Raw genomic sequence first — 24269 nt, 5'->3', positions numbered from 1 at the left:
AGCCATCAGGAACGTTCTAGTCCTCTCTGGGGCTCTTGCTGGACTCTAGAGTTCTCTTGGGGGATCACCTACCCAAAAGAATGTTTTCCTTTGGGCTGGTGCTTACCTTGCCCTGTGACGCTTTCTCTTCTGCCTGACTTCTGGGAGGCTAATTTGTCAGGGTTCTCTTACTAAGGAGATAGCAACAATTCCCAGCCAAACCACAGTTACCCTTGAATAACTTAAAAAGACTTACTAACTTAGGATATCATATTTACTGGCCTGCTTTGTTTAAGGGCTATGTAATTTATATTAGAAATTGAAAACGAACTTTTCCCAAAGAAGAGGCCAATTAATCAGTCTTTGCCCAAGCACTGGAATGGAGGGTTTGATATTTGGCCAACTGTAATGCCACTGTGTCGCAGGGAACAGAAACTCAGACAGCAGCTCCAGTTAGCTTCCCAGAGTCCCAGATGGGGACTGAGGGTGGAGTGGAGTGCCTGGGTCTCAGCCTCTTGCTCTCTTCTGGATAGCTTATCTTCTCTGCTGGGTTCTTCACACTCATTTCCTTTGGCTCATTAATTGCATTCTTCAGGGCAGACCTGTTGGCTTTATAATTTGTGGGCAGAGAAGGGTCCCTGGGCAGCCTCTCCCCATAGACTTTATCAGGGTGGCTTCTTCCTTCCAAGTTCTTGCATTTTCTAAAGTGTATTTCTGTGTGTCTGTGAGGGTATAATACTTCTTGTGTGCAGTGCCCAGGGAGATCTGAAGAAGGTGCCGGATGCCCTGGAGCTGGAGTTTTAGGTAATTGTGAGCTGTCATGTTGGTACAAGAACTGTACTCTGGTCCTGGGCAAGAACAGTATTCACTCCAGCCCACTCTCGGGGGGTTTTGGATAGAGGGAGGTTTTCTGTTTTTATTTTATTTCTTGCACTAATGGGCAGGGTGGCATGTTCTTTGTCCTCATCATCCTGCTTATATCCTCTGAAGCTTCTGAATGGACCGCTAATAGCCTAAGACTCATACACATAGGCTTTTTCATCTGGGGCTGCCCACGGCTTTCTGGGGCTCCCAGAGTTGTAGCTTCTGGTTATCAGGAAGAAACCTGATTTACCCAGGTTAGGTCAAATGTCCACACTGGGATGGGCTGCAGTTCTGTGGTTTAGATAGGATTTCAGCACATCACCCCAGAGGAGCCCCTTCTCAGAGTTGAGGCCACGGGCAAGCTGGTACAGGGTATTATAGCCATGTCCCCTTTAGAGTGATAGAGAAATATCCTTAGTCCTGATCCCAGGTTTGATTGTTTATCAAATAACCACCCTAATGATTTGATGAGTTTGAGCTCATCAAAGTTGACAAGGCTAAGAGAAAGTCTACTTTAAAAAAAAAAAAGGCCTTGCTCTGTAGCTGGCCTCACACTCACTTTATAATCCTAAACTGAGGTCTGGGATGAAAGTGGGGGCAGGTGGGGTGTTACACAGCTAGCACCTGTAATCTCAGCATTTTGGAGTCTGAGGCAAGACGATCTCAGTGAGTTCAGGGCCCTTTCCCTTTCACTGACTTGGACTGACAGCAGCACTGGGCTGTGATGGGAAGAGCTGCTGGTTAGCGCTGGGCTGTCTCTGACCTTCCCCACAGAATAAAGTGCCTCGTCCTTTTTAGTTTGCATTACTGCTGCTCATCAGTAGTGAGTGCACTGAAGACAGATCTCTTGTGTTCACATAGCTGCTAAATGTTTTAGTAAATGGGCTAGAAGTGGTTTAGCAGTTAGGAGCAATTACTGCTCTTTAGAGGATCTGGGTTCGATCCCCAGCACCTCCATGGCAGTTCACAACTGTTTGTAACTCTAGTGTCAAGAGCTCCAACATCCTCTTCTGGCCTCTGATGCCACCAGCCATACAAATGCAGGCAGAACACCCACACATACAAGACTAAAAAAATAAATAAGAATTGTCTGGAGCACCCTCCTCTACCCCCAAAACACTGATTTTCATTAACGAGAGTGTGTGGATGCAGACCTTAAGCTATACAAATTCACACAGTGAAATACTGTCGAGCCTTTGACAAAAGGGGGATAGGGCATTGTGACTTCCTGGAGGTCACTGCTGAGTGGCATAGGCCAGACACAAAGGAAAGCTTGCCTGTCTGGCCTTGTACAAGGAGCACATAAAAAGAGTACGGCAGTGTTGTAGGATGTGGAGGAGGAGGGAAGAGAGACATGGGGGATACAACCTGTGCAGTCACATGGACAACTGGGTCTAGAATTCCCATATAGTGTGCTGACTGCACAGGAGTGGCTGGTACCTGTGTGAAGCTGTGGAGCACCTGACTGTGGTAATCATACCAACGTGTCATTTCTTACACCCACATACACACTAACATCGATTTGTTTTAGTTTATTTATTATGTGTACAGTGTTCTGTCTGAATATATGCCTGTACTCCAGAAGAGGGTACCAAGATCACATTACAGATGGTTGTGAGTCTCTGTATAGTTGCTGGGAATTGAACTCAGGACCTCTGGAAGAACAGTCAGTGCTCTTAACCACTGAGCCATCTCTCCAGCCCCTAAGCATTGGTTTTAAATGGGCAGATAGTTTTGGTTCCTCACAGCAAAACCTTGTTTTGGTTTTGGCTGGTGTTCCTCACACCCTGCCTGCTTCCTCTCTCCTCCCCTAGGCTTTTGGGTAAAATGACCCTTATTATTATTATTTTTTTTTAACTGCATTAGATTTTCAAGGCAAAATAAATATTGATCTTTTATTGGAGAGACTTGGTCCACCGAAGCTTTGAAGCTTGAACATTAAAACGAGTAATTTACAAATGTACTTTTACATTTATGTTCTTACTGTGTGGTGTGTACTGCACACCTGAGGTTAGAAGGCCACTTTGGGAGTTGATTGTCTCCCACCCTGCCGGTCGTCAGGTTCTAACTTGGGTAATCAGGCTCAGTGGTGTGTGCCTGCACCTGCTCAGCCATCTTGCTGGCCCTAAGGATTCCTTTAAAAACAAAACATTAAGTGGGAATGGAGAGATGGCTAGGGGTTAAGAGTACTGAATGCTTTTCCAGAGGACAAGTTCAGTTCGCAGTTGCCACATGGTGGCTCACAACCAACCATCTATATTGGGATCTAATGGCATCTCTGGTATGCAGATTGTACATGCATGCACTCATACTAAATGTTTTTTTAAAAAGATTTTTAAAATTCCAACCTTATTGTTTAAAGGTATTTTAGCTTTTAACCACTCACTGTTTTCCCATAGATTAAAAAAAAAAAAAATTCAGGGTGGAGATTGCTCAGTGGTTAAGAACACTTGTTCTTCCAGAGAACCCAAGTTCAGTTCCCAGCACCTACATGGAATTTCAGGGGATCCAGTGCTCTCTTCTGACCTTCTCTGGCATGGCATACACCTGGAACACAGACATACATGCAGGCAAAACACCCACACACATGAAATAAGTAAAATCTCCAAAAAAAAAAAAAAAAAAAAAAAGCATGTGGGGAAGAGGGGACTTGGTGACTGTGAGCTCTGCCACCAGGGAGCTGGAAAGTAAACTCGGTCCTCTGCATAAACTGCAAGCTCCTACCATGGAGCCACCTCTCCAGCCTGTTTTCCCTTTTTAATAGAAAAGTTTAATTAGTACATGCTAGGGTGGTGCTGAGTAGCAACAGAAGGACCATCAGAAGCCCTTGGTGTGAAGTCTTGGCTTCATTTGTTTGGTTGATTTTTGTTTTGTTTTTCGAAACAGAGTTTCTCAGTGTAGCTCTGACTGTCCTAGAACTTGCTCTGAAGATCAGGCTGGCCTCGAACTCAGAGATCCAAGTGCTGGGATTAAAGTTGTGAGCTACCATTCCCAGCTTCTGGCATAATGTTTTAAATAAAAAATTAAGGTACTTTCTGAAGATCTCAAAGAAAACTTGTATTTCTTGTGTTTGATGGTGGATGATTATGATAACTGATTTTTTTCATAGATTATCTTGATAATGGAAATAATAAAATGGCAATTCAGCAAGCTGATAAACTGTTGAAGAAGCACAAGGATCTTCACTGTGCGAAGGTAATTGCATTGCCCTGTAGTTACTCATGTGTGGGTTATATTGTACAGATTTTTTTTGAGGCAGAGTCTCTAAATAGCTCAGGCTAGCCATGTAGACCAGACTGACCTCAGATTTAGAGCGAGATCTACCTGCTTCTGTCTTCCCGGTGTTGGCCTGTGAGTTGTGGCCCCAATGTCCAGTTGTGAGTTGTATTTGTAATGTTATATTTCTTTTTGTTTGCACATGGGTTTTTGTGCACATGTGAGTACAGGTAGAGGCACAGGTGACAGTTTAAAAATTTTATAGTCTGGCAGCGGTGGCACATACCTTTAATCCTAGCACTTGGGAGGCAGTCAGGCAGAGATCTCCGAGTTCAAGGACAGCCTGGTCTATAGAATTCTAGCACAGCCTGGGCTACGTGGAGAAACCCTGTCTCAAAAAATCAAAAACAAACAAAAATGTTATTATGTGTGTCTGTGTGTCTATGCCCCCACCTCTCACACCCATGGCCATGGAGACTAGACGGGCATCAGGTCACTTAGAGCTGGAGTCACAGAAGTTGTAACATGAGTGCTGGGATCCAGTTTGGTCGGCATTATAGACCAACAAGTGCTCTTAACTCCAGTTCTTCAGTCAAACCTGTTTGTTTATTTATTTTGAGACAGTCACACTGGTGTGGAACATGCCAACTATGCTAGACTGGCTGGCCTCTACCTTCCCAGCACTGGGTTAGGAGCACATGGTGGACATCTGACTCAGCTGTAGTGCTTCAGGGAGCACTTTACCAGGCTCACCCTCTCGCCCTCATGGCTGTGAGGCCCAGGTGCAGATCAGCACATCCTTTTTCCACCTTAGCCTTTCTTTCTGTTCCTGTGTCAGGTTCTCAAGGCGATTGGCTTACAGAGAACCGGGAAACAGGAGGAAGCCTTCACCTTGGCTCAGGAGGTGGCTGCCCTTGAACCCACAGATGACAACTCCCTGCAGGCCCTGACGATCCTCTACCGAGAGATGCACCGACGTATGTGACTTCCCCATCACCCCTGACTCGTGGATGACAGTAGAGATGAATGTATTGGTTGTGGACTGAAGAGTGTCGCCAGGATAGTTATTGGAATGAGAGTCAGCATGAGTTAATTTCCTCCTTTCTTTTTCTTCCCTCCCTCATCTCTCTCTCTCTCTCTCTCTCTCTCTCTCTCTCTCTCTCTCTCTCTCTCTCTCTCTCTCTCTCTCTCTGTGTGTGTGTGTGTGTGTCTTCCTCACCCTCTCTTTCTTTCTTTCTGAGATAGGGTTTATGTAGTTCTGGCTGGCCTAGAACTCAAGAGATCCACCTGCCTTTGGCTCCTTGGCTGCTGGGATTAAAGACATGCACCACCACGTCAGTCTTGTTTGGATTTCTTAAGTATTTTATTATGAGATATATTGTTTTATAAATATTATTTACATTGTTTATATACTATTCTATTAAGGTTAATGAGTCATAATAAATACTCATGAAGCCACCCTGTATTTAAGAAGTAGAATATTGTTGGGCTGGTAAGATGACTCAGAAGGTAGAAACTGCCATACAGACTGACGGCCTGAGTTCAGCCCTTGAACCCTTGGTAGGAGGAGTTAAGGTCTGGCCACGTCCGCTGTGCCCCATTTACCCTCAGCAGTGGAAAGGCAGAATGGACCAGAGCGAGGTTGACACTGGGACAGCCTCCCCAGGGAGCACTTGCCCTCCCCAATGACTTTGATGGACTTGCTTGTTGCCCCTCCCTCTTAGCCTCTTCTTTACCCAAGATGGACAATCCCTCTACTCCTGAACCGCACCTGTGCCCTCTGCTGGCTTCAGATCTCTGTCTTATTGTCGGCAGTAACAAGGCCCTCTTAGTTTATCTTGGGTTTCCTGGTACTGGGTCTGTGCTGTGTGCTTCTGTGTAATTCATTTCTAGGCTGATGTTCACATTGCCAGGAGATACTCATTCCATAAGGCTACCACAGCTAGGAGTAGAATTGTATGTATCAGAGAGCACTTGTTTGTGTGAAGCTGAAGAAGCCAATATTGACTATTTCCGTGGTATTGGGGATCAAACCAGGGGCCTCACACATGCTAGGCAAGCACTAAGCCCCCTAAACTGCACTTCTAGTCCTTAGTGTGTTTTTTATGTTGAGATGGGTCTGCCTAACTAGGCCAGAATAGCCTTGATTTGAGTCAAAAGCCATGCAGACCTTGAACTTGCTGTGTCCTTCCGAAGGCTCACAGGTGAGAGCTGCCATGCCTTGCTGTATCTGATGTCAATCAGTAAATGCTGTGATAGACGCCTTCTCTTTCAGTGGGAGTTCAACACATCCGAAGGGACAGATCAAACTGGGGTGGAGAATTAGACTATTAGGGCGGGGCCTGCAGGGAAGACTGACTGGAGCTGGTTACTTCAGTGAGGCTTACTGAGGGGAAGGGAGGACAGGAGTCTGGGCTGTAGGAGAAGTATGGACGTTCAGCACATGATAACATTAGGGCACCCCGGGGAACTACAATTGGTCTCACTGCACAGTGAAGGGCTGGGGGAGAGAGAGTTTGGAAGCACAAGCAGGGATCAGATGGGGCAGGAGGAGCCCTTTAACCCAGCACTTCTTAACCTGTGGGTTGGGACTCTTGGGGTTGAATTTCAGATATTCTGAATACTAGATATTTATATTGCCATCCATAATAGTAGCAAAAGTGTAGTTCGGAAGTAGCAATGAAGTGATTTTATGGTTGGGGTTTGCCACAACACGAGGAACTGTTTTAATTGCTCTCAGCATTAGGAAGGTTGAGAACTCATTTAACCAAACAGGAAACTTAGAGCATTAGGATTTTTTCTCACGGAAGCATCATCGAATCTTGCTTCTCTTCCTCTTAGCGGAGTTAGTCACCAAGCTCTATGAAGCGGCTGTGAAGAAAGTTCCCAACAGCGAGGAGTATCACTCTCACCTCTTCATGGCCTATGCCAGAGTGGGCGAGTACAAGAAGATGCAGCAGGTAACACACCCTGAGTTGTGGTGTGGCATAAAGTCTGTGGGGTGTGTGTGTGTGGGTGTGTGTGTGGGGTGTGTGTGTGGGGGTGTGTGTGTGTGTGTGTTGGTGAGCCAGTTACATATTGTTCAGGGTTTTGAAATGCTTTTTACTTGGGGAAGCGTGTCTCTGGCTGGCTGCTGGTGTGTTTGCTTTGGTTTAGTGTCAACTCCAGATTGCTCTCCTGGGTGACATTGCTGTTAGGGTTCCAGAAAATGAATGGGCAGAAGTCCCAGAGCACAGCGAACAGATAGGCAGACAGCATTCTAAAGTAAGTTTATAGCCAGTTAGTTGAGCTGTTTAAGCTTTCTAACAGTTTAATAAATTCACCAGGGTAGAAGTTCCCCTGGCCTAAGTTTTTCATCGCAATGATTGCCAGAGGTGGCTTATTTCCAATGATCTTATTTTAGGGATTCTTGGTTTACATTTGATGGAGTCTTTTTTGGACACAAATTTGAACTGGTTTCTGGATAAAGCTGATATTCCAGGAAAATAAAATTCGGGCTTCGAAGCTCCAAGTAGCTATGCTATGCAAATATTTACCCACTTAACTGTTTTGAGGAGCCATGGTGGGTTAAACACAGGGAATACATGCTAGGTAGACATTACTCCTGGCTATATTCTCAGCCCTTTAGAAATTGCACAAGGGCTGGGGATATAGCTCAAGTCAGTGGAGTGCTTGCCTAGGGTACGCAGGGCTCTGGGTCCAGCAGAGTGTGGGCTGGACATGGTTGTGCATGCCTGTGAGCCCAGCACTCTGGAAGTGAAGGCAAGAACATCAGAGGTTTGTGGGCAGCCTGGGCAAGAGAAAGACCTTCAACTTGATATATTTCTGCCTCCAACTTCCTGAGTAGCTGGGATTACAGGTGTGTAATCCTCTTCTTAAATTTGAGTTTTTGTTTTAACTTGTTCTTTGCAGTATCACATTGTAGCAATAGGAAGTCAGGTAGAGTAAAGAAACTGAAGTACAATCCTCCCTCAGAATCAATGTGTATACTCCTTTATGTACGTTTTCAAAGTAGGGCTGGAGAAATGGCTCAATGGTTAAGAGCACTGACAGTTTTTCCAGAGGTCCTGAGTTCAATTCCCAGCAACCACATGGTGACTCACAATCATCTGTAATAGGATCCGATGCCCTCTTCTGGTGTGTCTGAAGACAGCTACAGTGTACTTACATATATAAAATAAATAAGTGTTTTTTAAAAAAAGTTTTCAAAGTATAAGAATTATTTATTGCCCAAACATAGTTATTTAAGAGCACTAGTCTGTTCTTTTAGAGGACACAGCTTTGGTTCCCAACACCTGTAATATTTCACAACCATTTATAATTGCAGGTCCAGGGGATCTGACACCCTATTCTGACCTCCTTTTTATGTGTGTGTGTGTGTGTGTGTGTGTGTGTGTGTGTGTGTCTGTGTGGGTTTATGCACATGAGTACTAATTTCCTCTGAAAACAGGGGCCTTAGCTCCCCTGAAACTAAAATTAGAGGAGATGCTGGACCTCCTGATGTGGATGCTGGGAATTGTACTCAGGTCCTCTGCAAGAGGAGAGGAGCATACACTGTTAACTGCTGAGCAGTCACTCTAGCCCTATGGTTTTCTTTTACTGTGAAATAGAAATATTCTTCAATTAGCAGCAGTAACACACATATAAATTTTTTCCCCTTGGTTTTTTGGGAGCAGATTTCATTTCTCAGGCTGGCCTCTGGCTTGCTGTGTGTTCCTGAACAGTGGCTGCTGCTCCTGCCTCCACCTGCCCAGAGCTAAGGCTGCATTCCAGTAGCCCTTCGCCATTCTGGGTGTGGATCCCTAGCACAGTTTCTTCTGGGGATATTTCCTTCAAGGCTGTTAGACACATGTCTGTAGCACAGCACTAATGGAGTTACAAATAACACTACATGTTCATTGTAGACTTAGAGCCTGTCACATAACAGGCTATGCACACGACAGACTGTGTCACAAACAGCCTTCACTCCTCACTTCCTAACAGTGGAGGTTCTAGCCCCAATTGTGAGACACAGTAATAAGACATTGGGCTCTGCCTGCACACCTACTTCTTTAAAAGTCTGCATTTATTTACTTAGACACAGGGTCTTACTATGTAGCTCTCACTGTCCTGGAACTTACTCTGTAGACCAGGCTGGTCTCAAACTCAGATCCACTTGCCTCTGCTTCTCCAGTGCTGAGATTAAAAGTGAGCCATCATGCTTGACAGGATGTAGCTCTACTACTAAGTTTGATCAAATAAAACTCCATAGATTAAGCATAGAGCTGGTTTCATTTTACATTCAATTTACATTGTGTCTTATTTTATATTAAATTTTTATATTTCTAAGAATCAAGATGTCTTTAATCTCTGACATAAAATTTTTCTTTTAAATTATATATAAAATTGGCTTTCTAACAGCTTTCATCCATTCCTCTAGCGTATGTGAGCCCTAATGTTAGACATGGGAGCTCCAGGCAGCTTGGGCTGTCTGCCTCACCCTGAATGTCTCTGCTCTGTCCACCATGCTCCATCCTGGTGCACCTTCCCTCACCTCTTTGGCTTTCTTCCCTCTTTGCAGTCCTGGAAAGACACAGACTTATAAAGATAATTTTTCCAGCCCCTTTGGATTCTTTTTGAAGAATTTACAAGCAAAGTAGTTGTGTTTCTTCCTCATGAAATTGTTTTCTTTCCTTTCATGTTTGTTGCTGAGATTCAATGTAGGGCCTTGTAAATACTAGGCATGCACTCTTCCTGCAAAGTCTAGGTTTTGGGTTCTTTCTTTGGTAATTCTACAGATTGGACCCAGGGCTTTCTGGTTGCTAAGTGTTGTGCTAAGCTGTCCCTAGCCCTCTTAATCTTTTTGTTTGTGGTTGCCGTGGAACTCAGTTTCTCGGAAAGACAGCAGGCTCTTTTAACCACTGAGCCATCTCTCCAGCCTCATGACACAGTTTCCCTGATTTTGTTAAGTCTGATTTTCCCTCCTGAGAATTGGTTGACTTTCTCACCTGTTTCTGTATCATAAATATATTCAGCCTAGTCCTTTGAGGTTCAGCTGAGATGATATTTTCCGGGGGATTTCATAGTAATACTTCCCCATTTTCTCTTAAAGAGGGAGGACAACGTGTGTCATCTCAACTTTCTTGTAATCACCTAGCATGTGTTTCATCTGTATATTGTTACTTTCATTAAGTGCATTCATGTGCATGTTTGTATGTGCTTATGTCCATGAAAGTGCAGGAGGTATCATCAGATCCCTGGCACTGGAGAAACAGTCCACTAACCTGTCTGGCATGGCTGTTGGGAATTAAACTCAGGCCTTCTGGGTGAACATGTACATGCTCTTAACCTGAGCCATCTCTCCAGTTCCTTTTATTTTTATTGTGTGTGTGTGCACAGTGCCTGAGGGCAGCTATAGATACATACCCCTGGATCTATTCATTATGGAAGGTTGTAAGCCGCCGTGTGGGTGCTGGAAACCAAACCTGGGTCAGCAGCCAGTGCTCATAATGACTGAATCATCTCTCCAGCCCTATAGTATGCACTCTTAATCCCTGAGCCATATACTTTTCTATTGCTAAGTAAGTTTTAACTTGCTGCATGTGTTGTGCACCTGGGAGATAAGTATAGGAGAATTAAGAGTTTAGAGAGCCATCCTACATAGCAAGCTTTGGCTGCATGCTAACGTGGGCTAGCCAGCCTAGCTTAATTAACAAGCCCTCAGTCCCAGTGAGGACAGTCTGAAAAAGCAAGGTGGACCGCTCCTAAGGAATGATGCACACCATCCCCTCATGAAGAATTATTTGTGTAGTTTACATTTGCCTTGTCTCTTCTTTGCTGGATTGTGTTCATGCCTGGCAAGAGTTCCTTTCTTGAGTTTTAAGGGATTTTCGGACAGGAATTTAATCTCAAGTATGCTTGAGTAATTCTAGTTACCTCTGTTTCTCTGCACCAGTTCTGGAGTGTGGGCATGTTGTATAAACACAGCCAATGGGGTTAGTAGTTTTTCCGTAGTTTGTTTTTTTGAAGCAGGGTCTTATGTAGCATGCTCACTCTGTAGCTGAGGATGAAATCATTGTCTTGGCCCTGAACTCTCTCTCTCTCTCTCTCTTTTTTTTTTAAAGAATTATTAGAGAGCATCAAATCCCATTACAGATGGTTGTGAGCCACCATGTGGTTGCTGGGATTTGAACTTGGGACCTCTGGAAAAGCAGTCAGTGCTCTTAACCACTGAGCCATCTCTCCAGCCCACCCTGTGAACTCTTGATTCTGTCTCTCCCTCTCAGCTTCTGGGAGCCTTGCTCACTCCAGGGCCTGGTTGATGGACTTGGCTGTAGTTATGTTAGGAAGGAGCTAATAACTTGCCACTGAGCTCAGCTTACCATCTTTACTGTGGCTGCTTCAGTGGATTGCTGCTGTGGCTCATTTGATCTGACAGAGCCTCAGCCCAAGTTGGCTTCAGATTCCCTACACAGCTGATTATATTCTTGACCTGCCTCTGTCTCCCAGTGTCTTAGTCAGGGTTTCTATTCCTGCATAAAACATCATGACTGAAAAGCAAGTTGGGGAGGAAGCTTACACTTCCACATTGCTGTTCATCACCAAAGGAAGTCAGGACTGGAACTCAAGCAGGTCAGGAAGGTGGAGCTGATGCAGAGGCCATGGAGGGATGTAGCTTACTGGTTTGCTTCCTCTGGCTTGCTCAGCCTGCTTTCTTATATAACCCAGGTCTACCAGCCTAGGGATGGCACCACCCACAATAGGCTGGGCCCTCCTCCCTTGATCACTAGTTGAGAAAATGCCTTACAGTTGGATCTCATGGAGTCAGTTCTTCAACGGAGGCTCCTTTCTCTGTGATAACTCCAGCTTGTGTCAAGTTGACACAAAACCAGCCAGTACACCCAAGGCCCTGAGACTGGCATTATGCGGCCTGTGCCTGGTTATGCAGCATTGGACATTGAGCCTAGGGCTTTGTCAATGGTAAGCAAGCACTCTGCCAACCGAGTTCCACCCACAGCTTGAAGATCACCTCAGCTGACAGAGTCAGATTCTGTGGGTTTTGGTAGTCTTCCTAGAACTGTTTTGGGTATGAGTTTTGGACTTGCACTTTAGGTTGAACTGTCACCCAGGATCTAAAACTTGGCATTTATGTACTGTGTTGCTGTAGTGAGGAGGTTACCAGGCACTGCCACCAACTGGGGTATGTGATTGTGTGGCTGCTCTCCTCGAATGCGCCCCACGTCAGATTTATTCCTCTTCTTTCAGTTTGTCAATTGTTGTCTAGCTGATGTGTCTAACTCAAGCTCTGTGTCTTTCAGGCTGGCATGGCTCTGTATAAGATTGTCCCGAAAAACCCTTACTACTTTTGGTCCGTGATGAGCTTAATCATGCAGGTAAGTATGCTGCTCAGGATGGGCTTGTTGTCTATAATGACCTTTGAACTGGAGTAACACATTGCACCAAGTGTTGGGAGGGTCGTTACAAATCACCTGTTGGCTCTTCAAGTTATCTATGCTTCGTAGTCTCTGTTTAATTTTATTGTATGGGTCTGAGTATTTTCCTGATGCGTGTCTGTGCACCGTGTGTGAACCTGGTGGCTGCTAAAGCTAGAAGAGGATGTCTTATCTCTTGGAACTGGAATTACAAATACTTGTGAGCCATCATGTGGGTGCTGGGAATCAAACCCAGGTCCTCTGGAAGAGCAGCTGGCTCTCTTAACCAGAGACACTTCTTCAACGTCCTTTATTTAGTGTTTCTGTCTTGTTTTAAGACAGAATATCTCCTTGAACTTGCTATGTAACCTAGGTTGACCTCAGACCCAAGCTCCTGATGTGTCCATGGTTTGAATTTGGGGTTACAGGTTGCCACCATGCCTGGCTGCTTCGATTCTCTCAGTTGTTCATCAGTTCGCCAGCTCAGTATGTGACAGCAGGGGGCAGAGTTCAGGTGTGCAACACCACACCTGGCTTGTATTTGTTCTTTCTGAGCCTCAGTTTCCTGTTTTACAGAATTATCTCCCAGAACTCCTAAGAGAATCACAATGAGCCTCTGGGGACAAGGGGGTGGGGGGCTGTGGCCAAGAAGACCCGTAATAGACTTGGGTATGGTGGCACACACCTGTGGACCCCAGTGCAGCGGGAAGGCCTGGAGTTTGAGGTGGATCCAGGGTACAAATGAGACCCTGTCTGGGAAACCATCCTGACAAACCAAGCTTTGGAGTCAGAATGACCTTCAAGATGTGGGGCTTCACCACATAACATCCAGCTACTAGGGGAATGGATCATCTCCTAGTTTTTTGATTTGTAAAGTAAATATGCATCTACCTTGTAAGGTTGTTTTCTCAGGGTAATGAGCTCCGAGCAGACTCTGTTTACTGGTGGTGGTCCTGATTTTAAAATGGCAGCTATACAGTAATTAACTAATAGCAGAAGCTGTGGAACCACATCCAGTTAGCATGTTCCCTCTTGTTGCTGTGTGAACAGTGTCCTTCTTGGCATCCTGGTAATGTATATAATACCCAGCAGACGCTCATCCCTTTTGGAATGGTTGTAGGTAAATGTCAGATTAGCCTGTCAGAGCTCTAGGTCTTATAGTGGAAGCTGAGTAATTTGTGGGATGCAAAGGTAGCTACTATCCAATGCATCCATGTGGTAGATCCAGATTGGACCCCATATGTGAAGAGGGGCCAGAGTCACAAGTCACAATGATTACCTGCATCGTCACATGAATAGAGCAAGCAGGAGAGAGATCAAAGCCAAACACTTATCTTTCCTCTTGCAGTCTATATCCGCACGAGATGAAAACCTCTCGAAAACCATGTTTCTGCCCCTGGCAGAGAGGATGGTAGAGAAAATGGTGAAGGAGGACAAGATAGAGGCGGAAGCTGAAGTGAGTACACACTTTCCTCCACTGCCCAGTTGTGACAGCACGGCAGCCCAGTATTCCAGTGACCCCATCTGGGCCTCGGGTAACCATACTGGGCGGCCTCAGCTCAGGCACAGTGAGTGAAGTCACGTTGTCTTGCAAGTGCGCCTGCCGGAGTGTGAGGAGAGGGATTCCTGAGGGATTCCTGACACAGCTCTGCTAGGTGACTATGAGTGCATAGGTGCTGCCTTCTCCCTCCTGTCTCAACGCTGTAACTGTTTGTGTCTTCTGCAAGGTTGAACTTTATTACATGATCCTGGAGCGCTTGGGAAAGTACCAGGAAGCCCTGGATGTCATTAGAGGAAAATTAGGAGGTAATAATTAATTTATAAAGTTTTCTCTTTTGTCTTTAATTTGATAATGAAAATTATTTGTGGTTAAAAAAAAAGTGTCCATGCAGTCAATAAGTTCATAGTCACTTTACTTTGCTTCTCTTCTTATCTCTGTTCTAAATTTATGTTGAAACTATTAAAAATATTTTTTATTCCCACCAGTTGGGAGGCAGAAACAAGCCTGGGCTACATAGTGAATTTCAGGATAGCCAGTGCTATGTGGTGCTGTGTTTCCCCATCCTCTCCTAACTACCCCTTCCTCCATCTTGCTATCTTGCTTCCCCATCCCCAGTTTCTTTCATTGAGTTTGTGCTGCCCACGAACTCCTGGGTTAGACTTTCTTTTCCTTTCTTTTTGGTTCCCAAGACAGTTGTACCTCTGGCTGTCCTGAAATAGGCTTTGTAGATCAGACTGGCCTCAAACTCAGAGATCCACCTGCCTCTGCCTCCTGAATGCTGGGATTAAAGGTGTGTGCCACCCCTGTGGGTTAGGTTAAACTGTTTTTAACTGAAGGTAACTTATGGCTTCAGACTGAACATACGTGAGAGGGTATGTCCTGGGTCTCTAACTTTCTATAGGTCTGCTACTGCTTGTTGTTGTCTTTATGTGTATGGTGCTCACAGAGGTCAGAAGAAGGCATCGGATCCTGCTGGTTATGGATGGTTATGAGCTACCATGTAGCTTCTGGGAATTAAACCTGGGTTTTCTGCAAAAGCAACAACCCTCTTTTCTTCTAAGCCATGTCTTCAGCCCTGTTGCCTTGTTAGGTTTTTTGAGAATATCTTACCTATGCTACTCTGAATGGTTTGGATCTCCACATGTAGCTCAAGTGGGCCTCAATAGCAGCCCTTCTGCCTCAGCCTCCAAAGTATTGGAAATACAGGCTGGAGTCATCATGCCTGGCAAAATTGTCCTTTTTGCATTTTGGAGATAGTCTTGTGCAAATAGGTCTGATTACTCTGGAATTCTATACGGATCAGACTAGTCTCCAACATAACTTACCCTGTGTTCTGTCTGCTGAGCTGGCAGGTAGGCATGCACCATCACACCTGAGTCCAGTTACCTTTTATTTTCTAAATGTGATTTTCTCTATCTTCCTTTCAAACATTTTACTTTTATATATATGGTTGTTTTGCCTAAATTTATGTATGCCTTCATCAAGAGTGTATAGTCACCAAGGAGGTCAGAAGAGGCATCCGATTCCCCGGAACTGGAGTTACAGTAGTGTGGGTGCTGTGAACCGAACTCTGGTCCTCTTCAGGGGCAGCCAGCGCTCTTAACCACTGGGAAACTTGTCACCTTCTTTAGATAAATGTAGGTCTGTCTCTGTGTTGAGCTACCTTTGAGCTACTTGCTTCGTCTCTCCTGTTTAACTCTTCTAAGTAGTTTTTGCCTTCTGCTTTAATATCTCACCATTCTTAGCTCTTAATTCAGTTGAATCCTCTTCAGTGTTTCAAAGTTGTGTCAGCTGAGCTTTCCAGTCCTGAAATGTTGGGTTTTATATGTATATATACTGCAGCTGAGTATTGACCATTAGTAATTACCAAAGTTCATTGCTGGAATGTAGTTTTGTATTTAGGAAGATGATCTTGTAAGACAGTAGTGTGTATTCTAAAAGTGAGTTTATTTTCTTGCAGAGCAAGAAGATGTGATGTTGTCTTTCCTGTGATTGGGTTTTACTCTGAGACATGAAACCAATCCACCACCTTTTATATTTTTTATTGTAGAGAAGTTGACAAGTGAAATTCAGAGTCGGGAAAACAAATGCATGGCCATGTACAAGAAACTGAGCAAGTGGCCAGAGTGCAACGCCCTTTCCCGACGCCTGCTGTTAAAAAAGTGAGTACACGCCACTGCCCTGAGCCAAGAGCCTGGCCAGGTTTCTAGGCTTCTAAACTGATGCTGGCATGTGCAGTGAGAGGTCTGGGCATATTTGAAAGGTTTTGGAGGTTTGCAGTGAGATTTGTTTGGGGTAAGGTCCGACAAGGCCTTGGCAGTGCTGGCTTAGTTGGGTCTTGAAGGTGAGCAGAGTCACTGTGTCATGCTGGCCTCAGCTTCCCTTTCTCCCCCAGCTCCTACTTAGTGTTCACTGGGAAGTGTTTTGTTAGTTCTTGGTCATCTTGAAACGCCTCAGGCTCTCAGGGCCTCTCTTGGTTGGGGGTGGGGGTGCCTGGTACACAGAGGGCATGCTTAGAAATTCAGTTGCAGTCATGGTTCCTTGAGCAGCTTTGTCACAATGTGAGTTTAATCCTGTGTGCATCATTCAATCTGATTTTAGCTCAGATGACTGGCAGTTCTATCTGACTTATTTCGATTCTGTCTTCCGACTGATGGAAGAAGCCTGGACGCCGCCTGCTGAAGGGGAGCAGTAAGTGGTCGCCTTCTCCACTTTGATATCTTAGTGTTTACTTTCTCTAAGTAAGGAGTGATGTGCATGTTGCATATTTTATTGTATTTAGGAGTAATTTATTTTACTAGTGTTTTGCCAGCATTTGTCTGTGTGTGTGTGTGTGTGTGTGTGTGTGTGTGTTTGTGTGTGTGTGTGTGCATTGTGTTGTGCCTGGTGCTCAGGAGGCCAGAAGAGAGCATTGGATCTTCTGGAATGGGGGTTATTAACAGGTGAACCAGTATGTGGGTGCTAAGAGCAGCCAGTGCTCATAACTCCTGAGCCATCTCTCCAGTCCACATGCTATATTTTAAAGGGGTTGGTTTGGGCAGCTTTCATTAAATGACACCTTAGGTGGAATTTCTTAACCTGTGTCCTCAAATGGTTGTTGTCTTTGTTGAGTTCCAGTGTCTCTTTCTGTGCCCTGGGAGTTGACACCAGGGCAAGTCTTTGCAACACTGAACTGTATCCCCAGCACAGGATTGCTGGCTTACCTTTACCTGAGTGCTGGGATTACAGGCATGTACCAGCATGTCTGTACAGTGGTGCTTTGTGATGGGGCCAAAGGACTTCTTCCTGCATCAGTAATATTTTCTCTTTCAATGGCACATTCCTTTCAAAATAGTGTTTGTTTTACTGTAGTAAACACACACACCCTAGAATTCTGCTTTTAGTCCCCATGTGGCACTTATTCCCACTTGACCTATCAATGTAAAATAAATCCTGACACTACCCTGCTTCCCCGCTTGCTCCCGTCCTCGGTTAACTCAGTGCTGTGTGCCTTGCAAGTGGGATTCTGATGTGTCTTCCTAAAATACTCTTTCATCAGTAGTAGATAAATCTTGTTTCTTTTTTTTAAAAGTAGCTCAAGAATAATCTCTAGATATTTCATAGTGCATTACTTTCTATGCTATTGATAGTAATTGGGTTATTACAGAAATTTTCTTTCCCCCTTTTTATAGGTAATATTAAGCAAGTTTAGGTTGAATCTTTAAAAAAAATAGTTTTATCTTATTTATTTATTTATTTATTTATTTTTTAAAGCTTCATTTAGCCAGGCATGGTGCTCACACCTTTAATCCTAGCAGTCAGAAGGCAGAAGTAGAGCATCTCTTATGAAGCCAGCCTGGTCTACAGAGCTAGTTCTAGGACAGCCAGAGCTACACAGAGAAACCCAGTCTGGAAAATCCAAACCAAACCAAAAGCTCTATTCATGTGTGTGTACTTGTGTGCCACACGTATGTCAGAGGATACCTTGTGGAGTACATCCCAGCTTCTTGCTGTGGGTTCTGCCGTGGAGCTCAGGTTCTCAAAGGCACTTTGACACTACCCAGGAATCAAGGTTAAGCATGATTTTGTAGCTTGTTGCCTGTTAGATAATGCTCATGGCTTTCTCACATCTGCTTGACCTTACTTATACCTTACTGGGACCCCCCCCAACCCCTGCTGGGAAGTGTGCCCAGCACTCTGAGCATCTGAGGCACAATATCTCCTAAGCCACACTGCTGGCCCTTGAATTTTCTTTTGTGTCTTTGAGACAGGGTCTCTATGTAGCTCTGACTGTCCTGGAACTGTGTAGACTGGCCTGGTTTAGAACTCATAAGGTCTATCAGCCTTCTCCCTAGTGCTGGGAGCCCTTGACTTTTTGAGGCAAGGTCTTGACCTGCAGCTAGTGCTAACTTTGTTCAGTCTCCGGCTGCTTCCTACAGACCTGGGCTGCAGCTGTGGCACATGCTGCCATCGTCCTTCTGTTGCTGTTGTTGTTCATAATAGCAAAATGCTGTTTCTTAAGATCAGTCTGACTTGCGCTGTAATGGTGTCCTTTGTTTCCTCTCAGCTCCTTAGAAGGGGAAGTACACTGTTCTGCAGAAGATGCCGTGAAGTTTATAGAGGACAGGATAACAGAGGCATCACAGAGCTCTCGACACGTCCGAGGCCCACACCTAGCTAAGCTGGAGCTCATCAGGCGCTTACGGAGCCAAGGCTGCAATGATGAGTACAAACTGGGTAAGGAACTTTGAGCTAGTGTGAGCCCTGAAGAAGGTGAGAGCCACACCAAATCTGAGTACAGGCCTCGTTATCAATATGCTTACTCTGCTTATTACCTGAAAATAGCTGCTAAAGTTTTTTTTTTTTTTTTAATTATTTATTTTGTGTATATGAGCACACTGTCACTGTCTTCACACACACCAGAAGAGGGCATCAGATCCCATTACAGATGATTGTGAGCCACCATGTGAGTGCTGGGATTTGAACTCAGAACCTCTAGAATGGCAGTCAGTGCTCTTAACCACTGAGCCATCTCTCCAGCTCCTAAAGATGGTTTATTTACAAGATCCGTCTTGTAACCATGGTTGGCTTGGCTTTTTATATTAGTGTCTATTTAGTCCATTAGGTCCTTGCTGACCCAGTTTAAAGGGAAATTTCCAGTTTCACCAGTTTTTTTGAAAGATTTATGAGTACACTGTAGCTGTCTTCAATAAAACAGATCCTTTTAGATTAGGTGTGTCTCTCTAGAAATTGCCTCAGTCTGTGGGTGATTTAGTGTCCTCCTCTTCCAGGTGACCCAGAAGAGTTAATGTTCCAGTATTTCAAGAAGTTCGGGGATAAGCCATGTTGCTTTACAGACCTGAAGGTGTTTGTTGACCTCTTGCCTGCTGCCCAGTGCACACAGGTACGTGCTCCTCGGTTCTGCTAGTGGCTGAAGTGTCTGCTTGCATGCTAGTTCAGGCAGAGTACAATAACCTGCTGCTACAAGGCTTGGCATTGTCACATCCTGTGAGGGCTAAAACCATCAGAGAACCACACTCACGACTTCTCACCATGGGTGGGGCTGGCTCAGATGTGTCATCTGTCAACAGGAACTTCATTTTCATTTTCCTGAGATGGGATCGCACAGCCCAGAGTCCTTTTTTCTCCACCGTTTAACCCTGGGGTCTGGAGTAGGCAGTTTTGCCTGGTCAGCTTCTCATCTAGAAGCTGAGCAGTCTGACGTTTGCCACTCATATAGCCTTGACTGCTTACGTCTGTACCTGCTGGAGAGCCGTTCGTAGGAGCTCTAAACCGGGGGTTCCTGACCTTCCTGATACACATCCTCATGTTGTAGTGATCCTCAAGTATAAAATGTTGTGTTGCTACTTCATAACTGTAGTTTTGCTACTGTAATAAATTATAGTGTAAATATCTGATACACAAGGTATCTGATATGTGACCCCTGTGAAAAGGGCATTCAACTCACAAAGGAATCACGACCCACCGGTTGAGAACTACTTCCCTAGACTGTTTTGTACTCAGAATGTTTGGTGTGTGCTCCAGAGCCATCCTTGAAGTCCTCTGCCCACTGAGGAGCAATCTGCCTGAGGTGCGACAGAGTACCAGGTCAGCAATAGGGCATGGATAAAGCTAGTAGTATCCATCTACTTACTCACTAGTAACCTGTGAGTGCTGGAAGCCATGCTGTGAGCACCAAGAAGGATGCTGTGTGACCTTTCACCCCCACACAGATTGAGTGAACTGAGGGCAGTGGAGTACCATGGCTTCACTCCTCCAGGACTCAGCACTTCGGTGTACTGACCTTGGGTGACTGTCTAGGGCACATGTGTGGCTCATGCCTTAATCCTAGATCCTAATGAGAAGCCAGTCATGTCTACTGAACCCTTATTTTGCTTTGTAATTTTGCTTCCAGCTTTAAAAAAAATCAAACAAGCTCTTTTTAAAAGACAGGTTATTTGGAACCTGGAGAGATCTCAGTGATTAAGAGCACTGGTTGTTTGTAGAAACCTAGGATTGATTCTTAATACCCACAACTACCTGTAATTCTAGTCCCAGGGCATCTGTAGTGCTCATGGAAACTGCTCTTCTGGCTTCCACAAGCATAATGTTTCACATAGTGCACAGACAAATGAGGCAAAACACCCACAGTACCTACAATAAAATGGGGGTAAGGTGGGAAAAAAGGATCTTGTGTGGTCTAGCCTGTATAGTCTGTATAGCAGTGGATGGCCTTGATGGTGTTCTTGCCTTCATGTTCGCAGAGCATTGCAAGTGATCTACATGAGCTAGGGGTGAAAAACAGCTGTCAGCAGAGATGGCACAGTACAGTAGTCCTTTTTCTTTTTTAAAGCAGACGGTGGTGCTCTTTGAGAGTATTTAAAGTTAAGAACCACTGAACCCAGCTGAACAGATGGCTCGCTGGTTAAGAGCACTGACTGTTCTTCCAGAGGTCCTGAGTTCAAATTCCAACGACCACATGGTGGCTCACAACCATCTATGATGGGATCTGATGCCCTCTTCTGGTGTGTCTGAAGACAGCTACAGTGTACTTATATGTAATAAATTAATCTTTAAAAAAAAAAACAAAAAAAGAACTGCCGAGCCATCTCCCTAGCTCAGCAGTCCTTACAGAGCATCTCAGGTGTTCTAAGTGCACTTGCATGGTGTCGCCTTTATATCTTCTCTGCAGTTTATTAACCAGCTTCTTGGAGTTGTTCCTTTGTCGACGCCAACAGAAGATAAGCTTGCCCTGCCGGCTGACATCCGAGGCCTGCAGCAGCATCTGTGTGTTGTGCAGCTGACCAGGCTTCTCGGCTTGTACCATAGCATGGATAAGAATCAGAAGCTGGATGTGGTCAGAGAATTGATGCTGCGGTACCAGCACGGACTGGAGTTTGGTGAGTAGCTGAAGAGATGTGTTGTCTCCTCCTCCCCTCAGTTGTACTAAGTCCGGGAAGTCAGTTTCATCACATGCCCCTGCTGTGTGAGTACTGCTCAGAAGTTTTCTTAGTCCTGCTGTTGGATGGTTTCTGCTTCTTCTCATCAGTTGGGCTATACCATGGCTCTTAAATGAATTCATGTTTTGTGAGGATTTTCACACTTGGGAGCTATGGCCTTATATCCTCATAAAGGTCTTCATGCAGGCAGGGTAAGTACTCTAGGTCTGTTCTACATCCCAGTTACAAGGTTTGTATGTGTCTTCAGTGTTTATGCTATTTCCTTTTTCCTCTTACCTGCCTGTCATTTTTCTTAAAAAGCAAGTAAACAAAAGCCTGCTGTAGTAGCACTTGGTGAATAACTATTAAAAACAGGTGTAATTTTCCCTCCTAGGGCGCTCTTGTTTGAAGACAGAGTTGCAGTTCTCTGACTATTACTGCCTCCTCGCTGTTCATGTGCTCATTGATATATGGAGAGAAGCAGGTAGGACATCCGTGTTAGCTCTGCAGCTTTCTGGAGTTGGAGGCTCACACTTTGCAAACTGCACATCAGGGCCTTAGCCTAACTCTTCCCACCTTCTGATGAGCATGACTCAATCAACAGCTGTCTGATGGGTTTCTAAATTTGTCTGCATAACAAATGATCATTGTGAAACAAATCTAGAGTTAAAATGCAACCACACTGATTCACAAGCAGATGGGCATCCCATAGGACGGAACAGCCGCTCTCTCCGGATCTGTTCAGCTTAGCAATTGAAGGTTCAGCTGAAGAACAAGTACATCACCTTCAATTGGAATGGAGAAGTCAAAGTATCATTATTAGTAGATGCCTTGATATTAAACTTAACTAACCTTAAAAATTTCACTAGAAAACCATACATCTAATAAACACATTCACCAAACTGGTTGGGTGCAAGATTGAGTGAAAAATATCAGTGGCACTTCTATTTGTAAATAGATTTATTCAGTTAAAAAATATTAAAAAATGATTTTTTAAAAATTGGTTTTGAGATAGTCTCACTTTGTAACCGTGGCTATGGAACCTGCTCTGTAGACCAGGCTAGCCTCAAACTCAGGGATCCACCTGCCTCTCTGCCTCCTGGGTCCTGGGATTGAAGTCAGGGACCACTATAGGCCAGCTTCCTCCTCCTCCTCCCCCTCCCCCTCTCCTCCCCCTCTCCCTCCCCTCCCCCTCCCTCCCCCTCCCCCCTCCCCCCTCCTTCCTCCTCCTTCCTCCTCCTCCTTCTTCTTCTTCTTCTTCAAGATGTATTTATTTATGTATATGCGTGGTGAATGTGTGTGTGTGCCTTCATGACAGAAGAGGGCATCGGATCCCATTACAGTTGGTTGTGAGCCACCTTGTGGTTGCTGGGAATTGAACTTAGGACTTCTGGAAGATCAGTCTCTTAACTGCAGAGCCATCTCTCCACCCAGAGCTTCCTTTTTTAAAAGAACATTTTATATGTTTGTGTGTATACATCTGTGGGCACGTGTGCTGTGGCTCATGTGTAAAGGTCACCTCATGGGATCCAGTGGTCCGACTCATCTGTAGGCTTTGGTGGCAAGCAGCTGTATGTGCTAAGCCATCTCTCTGTTCCCTAATAGCATTTTTTTTTTAATATATGATGTGTGATATTTTTAGTAGAATTGCATATGGAATGAAAATGATAGCTGGAGGCAATATTTTGTCAGGTCTGTCTTGTGGGGAAAGCCCTTAGGGACAGGCTAGCTAGCATCCTCTTGTTCAAAGTCCCTCTTTTCAGACTCTGAGGTTCCATCATCATCTCTCCTGAACTTTCTGCACAGCTGTATTTAAGCACTGACATAACTACTCTAGGACTTTGTGTTCGAGGGTATTACCTGTTTTGATCCCATATCCGTATCTCAAATCGTTGTGCTTCCAAACTCATTCAAGGTTCATTGTTGTTAGGAAATTCGCTGCTCTTAAAGCTGAGTGGATAATGTGTTTGATTCTAGGTGAGGAGACAGCGGTGTGGCAGGCCCTGGCTCTGCTGGAAGAAGGCTTAACCCACAGCCCATCCAATGCTCAGTTCAAACTGCTGCTTGTTCGAATCTACTGCGTGCTGGGTGCATTTGAACCAGTGGTGGATCTTTACTCCAGCCTTGATGCTAAGCATATCCAGCACGACACCATTGGGTTGGTAGTATATACTCTGAATACTGAGCGTTCAGTTTCATTAAGCCTAGGAAGTTCACTTGTATAGACTGCAGCAGTGCAGGGCTCCAGACGTGAGTCAGAGCATGAGGGTTTGTTTGTATCAGCATCCCATAGTGCACACCTTTAAAATGGACAGACAGATGGTTTTCCGAGAGAGAGCGCCAGCTATTGTGTAAGGTGTGCTTGCACTCTTTTGCTGGGTGTATGTTTCAGTTTGTTTTGTGAATGCTATTTTACTCCCTTGCTGTTGCTACCAATCCAAGGCATCCTTTTGAGTTTGAGTTTGGGCTATGTTATGTGGTTATTTGAATTTAGGAAGAAAATGTGTTCTTTCCAGCTTTATGTTCCAGTTATTATCAAGGTGTAAAGAAAGAACTCTGTTGATTGACTTTTAATTTGGTCCCATGAGCAAGATCATTCTGCTGGTGGGATTTTTTTTGTTTGTTTGTTTTGTTTTTTGTACCCTGCTTTCTCTTTGCCATAGTAACTTGGTGCCTAGTGTTTGACAGTAGAGAGAGGTGATTAATGTTTTCTCTCTGCTTCCTCCCTAGCTATCTTCTGACTCGATACGCTGCATCCCTGGGTCAGTATGCTGCTGCCTCCCAGTCCTGTAACTTCGCACTCAGGTTTTTCCACTCCAACCAGAAAGATGTAAGTGAAACCCACTGGTATTATGACTTGTTGTTGGCTGCCTAGGGTGT

General features: G+C 44.8%; 1 protein-coding gene across 1 annotated transcript in view; it reads left to right on the top strand.

The window, feature by feature from the left end:
- The window catches only part of NAA25 (N-alpha-acetyltransferase 25, NatB auxiliary subunit), a 45967-nt gene that overhangs the window by 6193 nt on the left and 15505 nt on the right, over nt 1-24269 (top strand). The window contains exons 2-15 of the mRNA XM_080940483.1: nt 3953-4038; nt 4898-5036; nt 6901-7019; nt 12357-12431; nt 13819-13926; nt 14198-14276; nt 16022-16133; nt 16573-16662; nt 18518-18687; nt 19242-19354; nt 21143-21350; nt 21784-21873; nt 23367-23547; nt 24120-24219. Coding sequence (XP_080796609.1) covers nt 3953-4038; nt 4898-5036; nt 6901-7019; nt 12357-12431; nt 13819-13926; nt 14198-14276; nt 16022-16133; nt 16573-16662; nt 18518-18687; nt 19242-19354; nt 21143-21350; nt 21784-21873; nt 23367-23547; nt 24120-24219 — 1670 coding nt within the window. The remainder of the gene's footprint in view (nt 1-3952; nt 4039-4897; nt 5037-6900; nt 7020-12356; nt 12432-13818; nt 13927-14197; nt 14277-16021; nt 16134-16572; nt 16663-18517; nt 18688-19241; nt 19355-21142; nt 21351-21783; nt 21874-23366; nt 23548-24119; nt 24220-24269) is intronic.

The sequence above is a fragment of the Micromys minutus genome (assembly GCF_963924665.1).
Source record: "Micromys minutus genome assembly, chromosome: 29".
In the NCBI taxonomy this organism is placed as follows: Eukaryota; Metazoa; Chordata; class Mammalia; order Rodentia; family Muridae; genus Micromys; species Micromys minutus.
The sequence above is the reverse complement of the archived record's forward strand: the minus strand, read 5'-3'. Positions and strand labels throughout refer to the sequence as shown.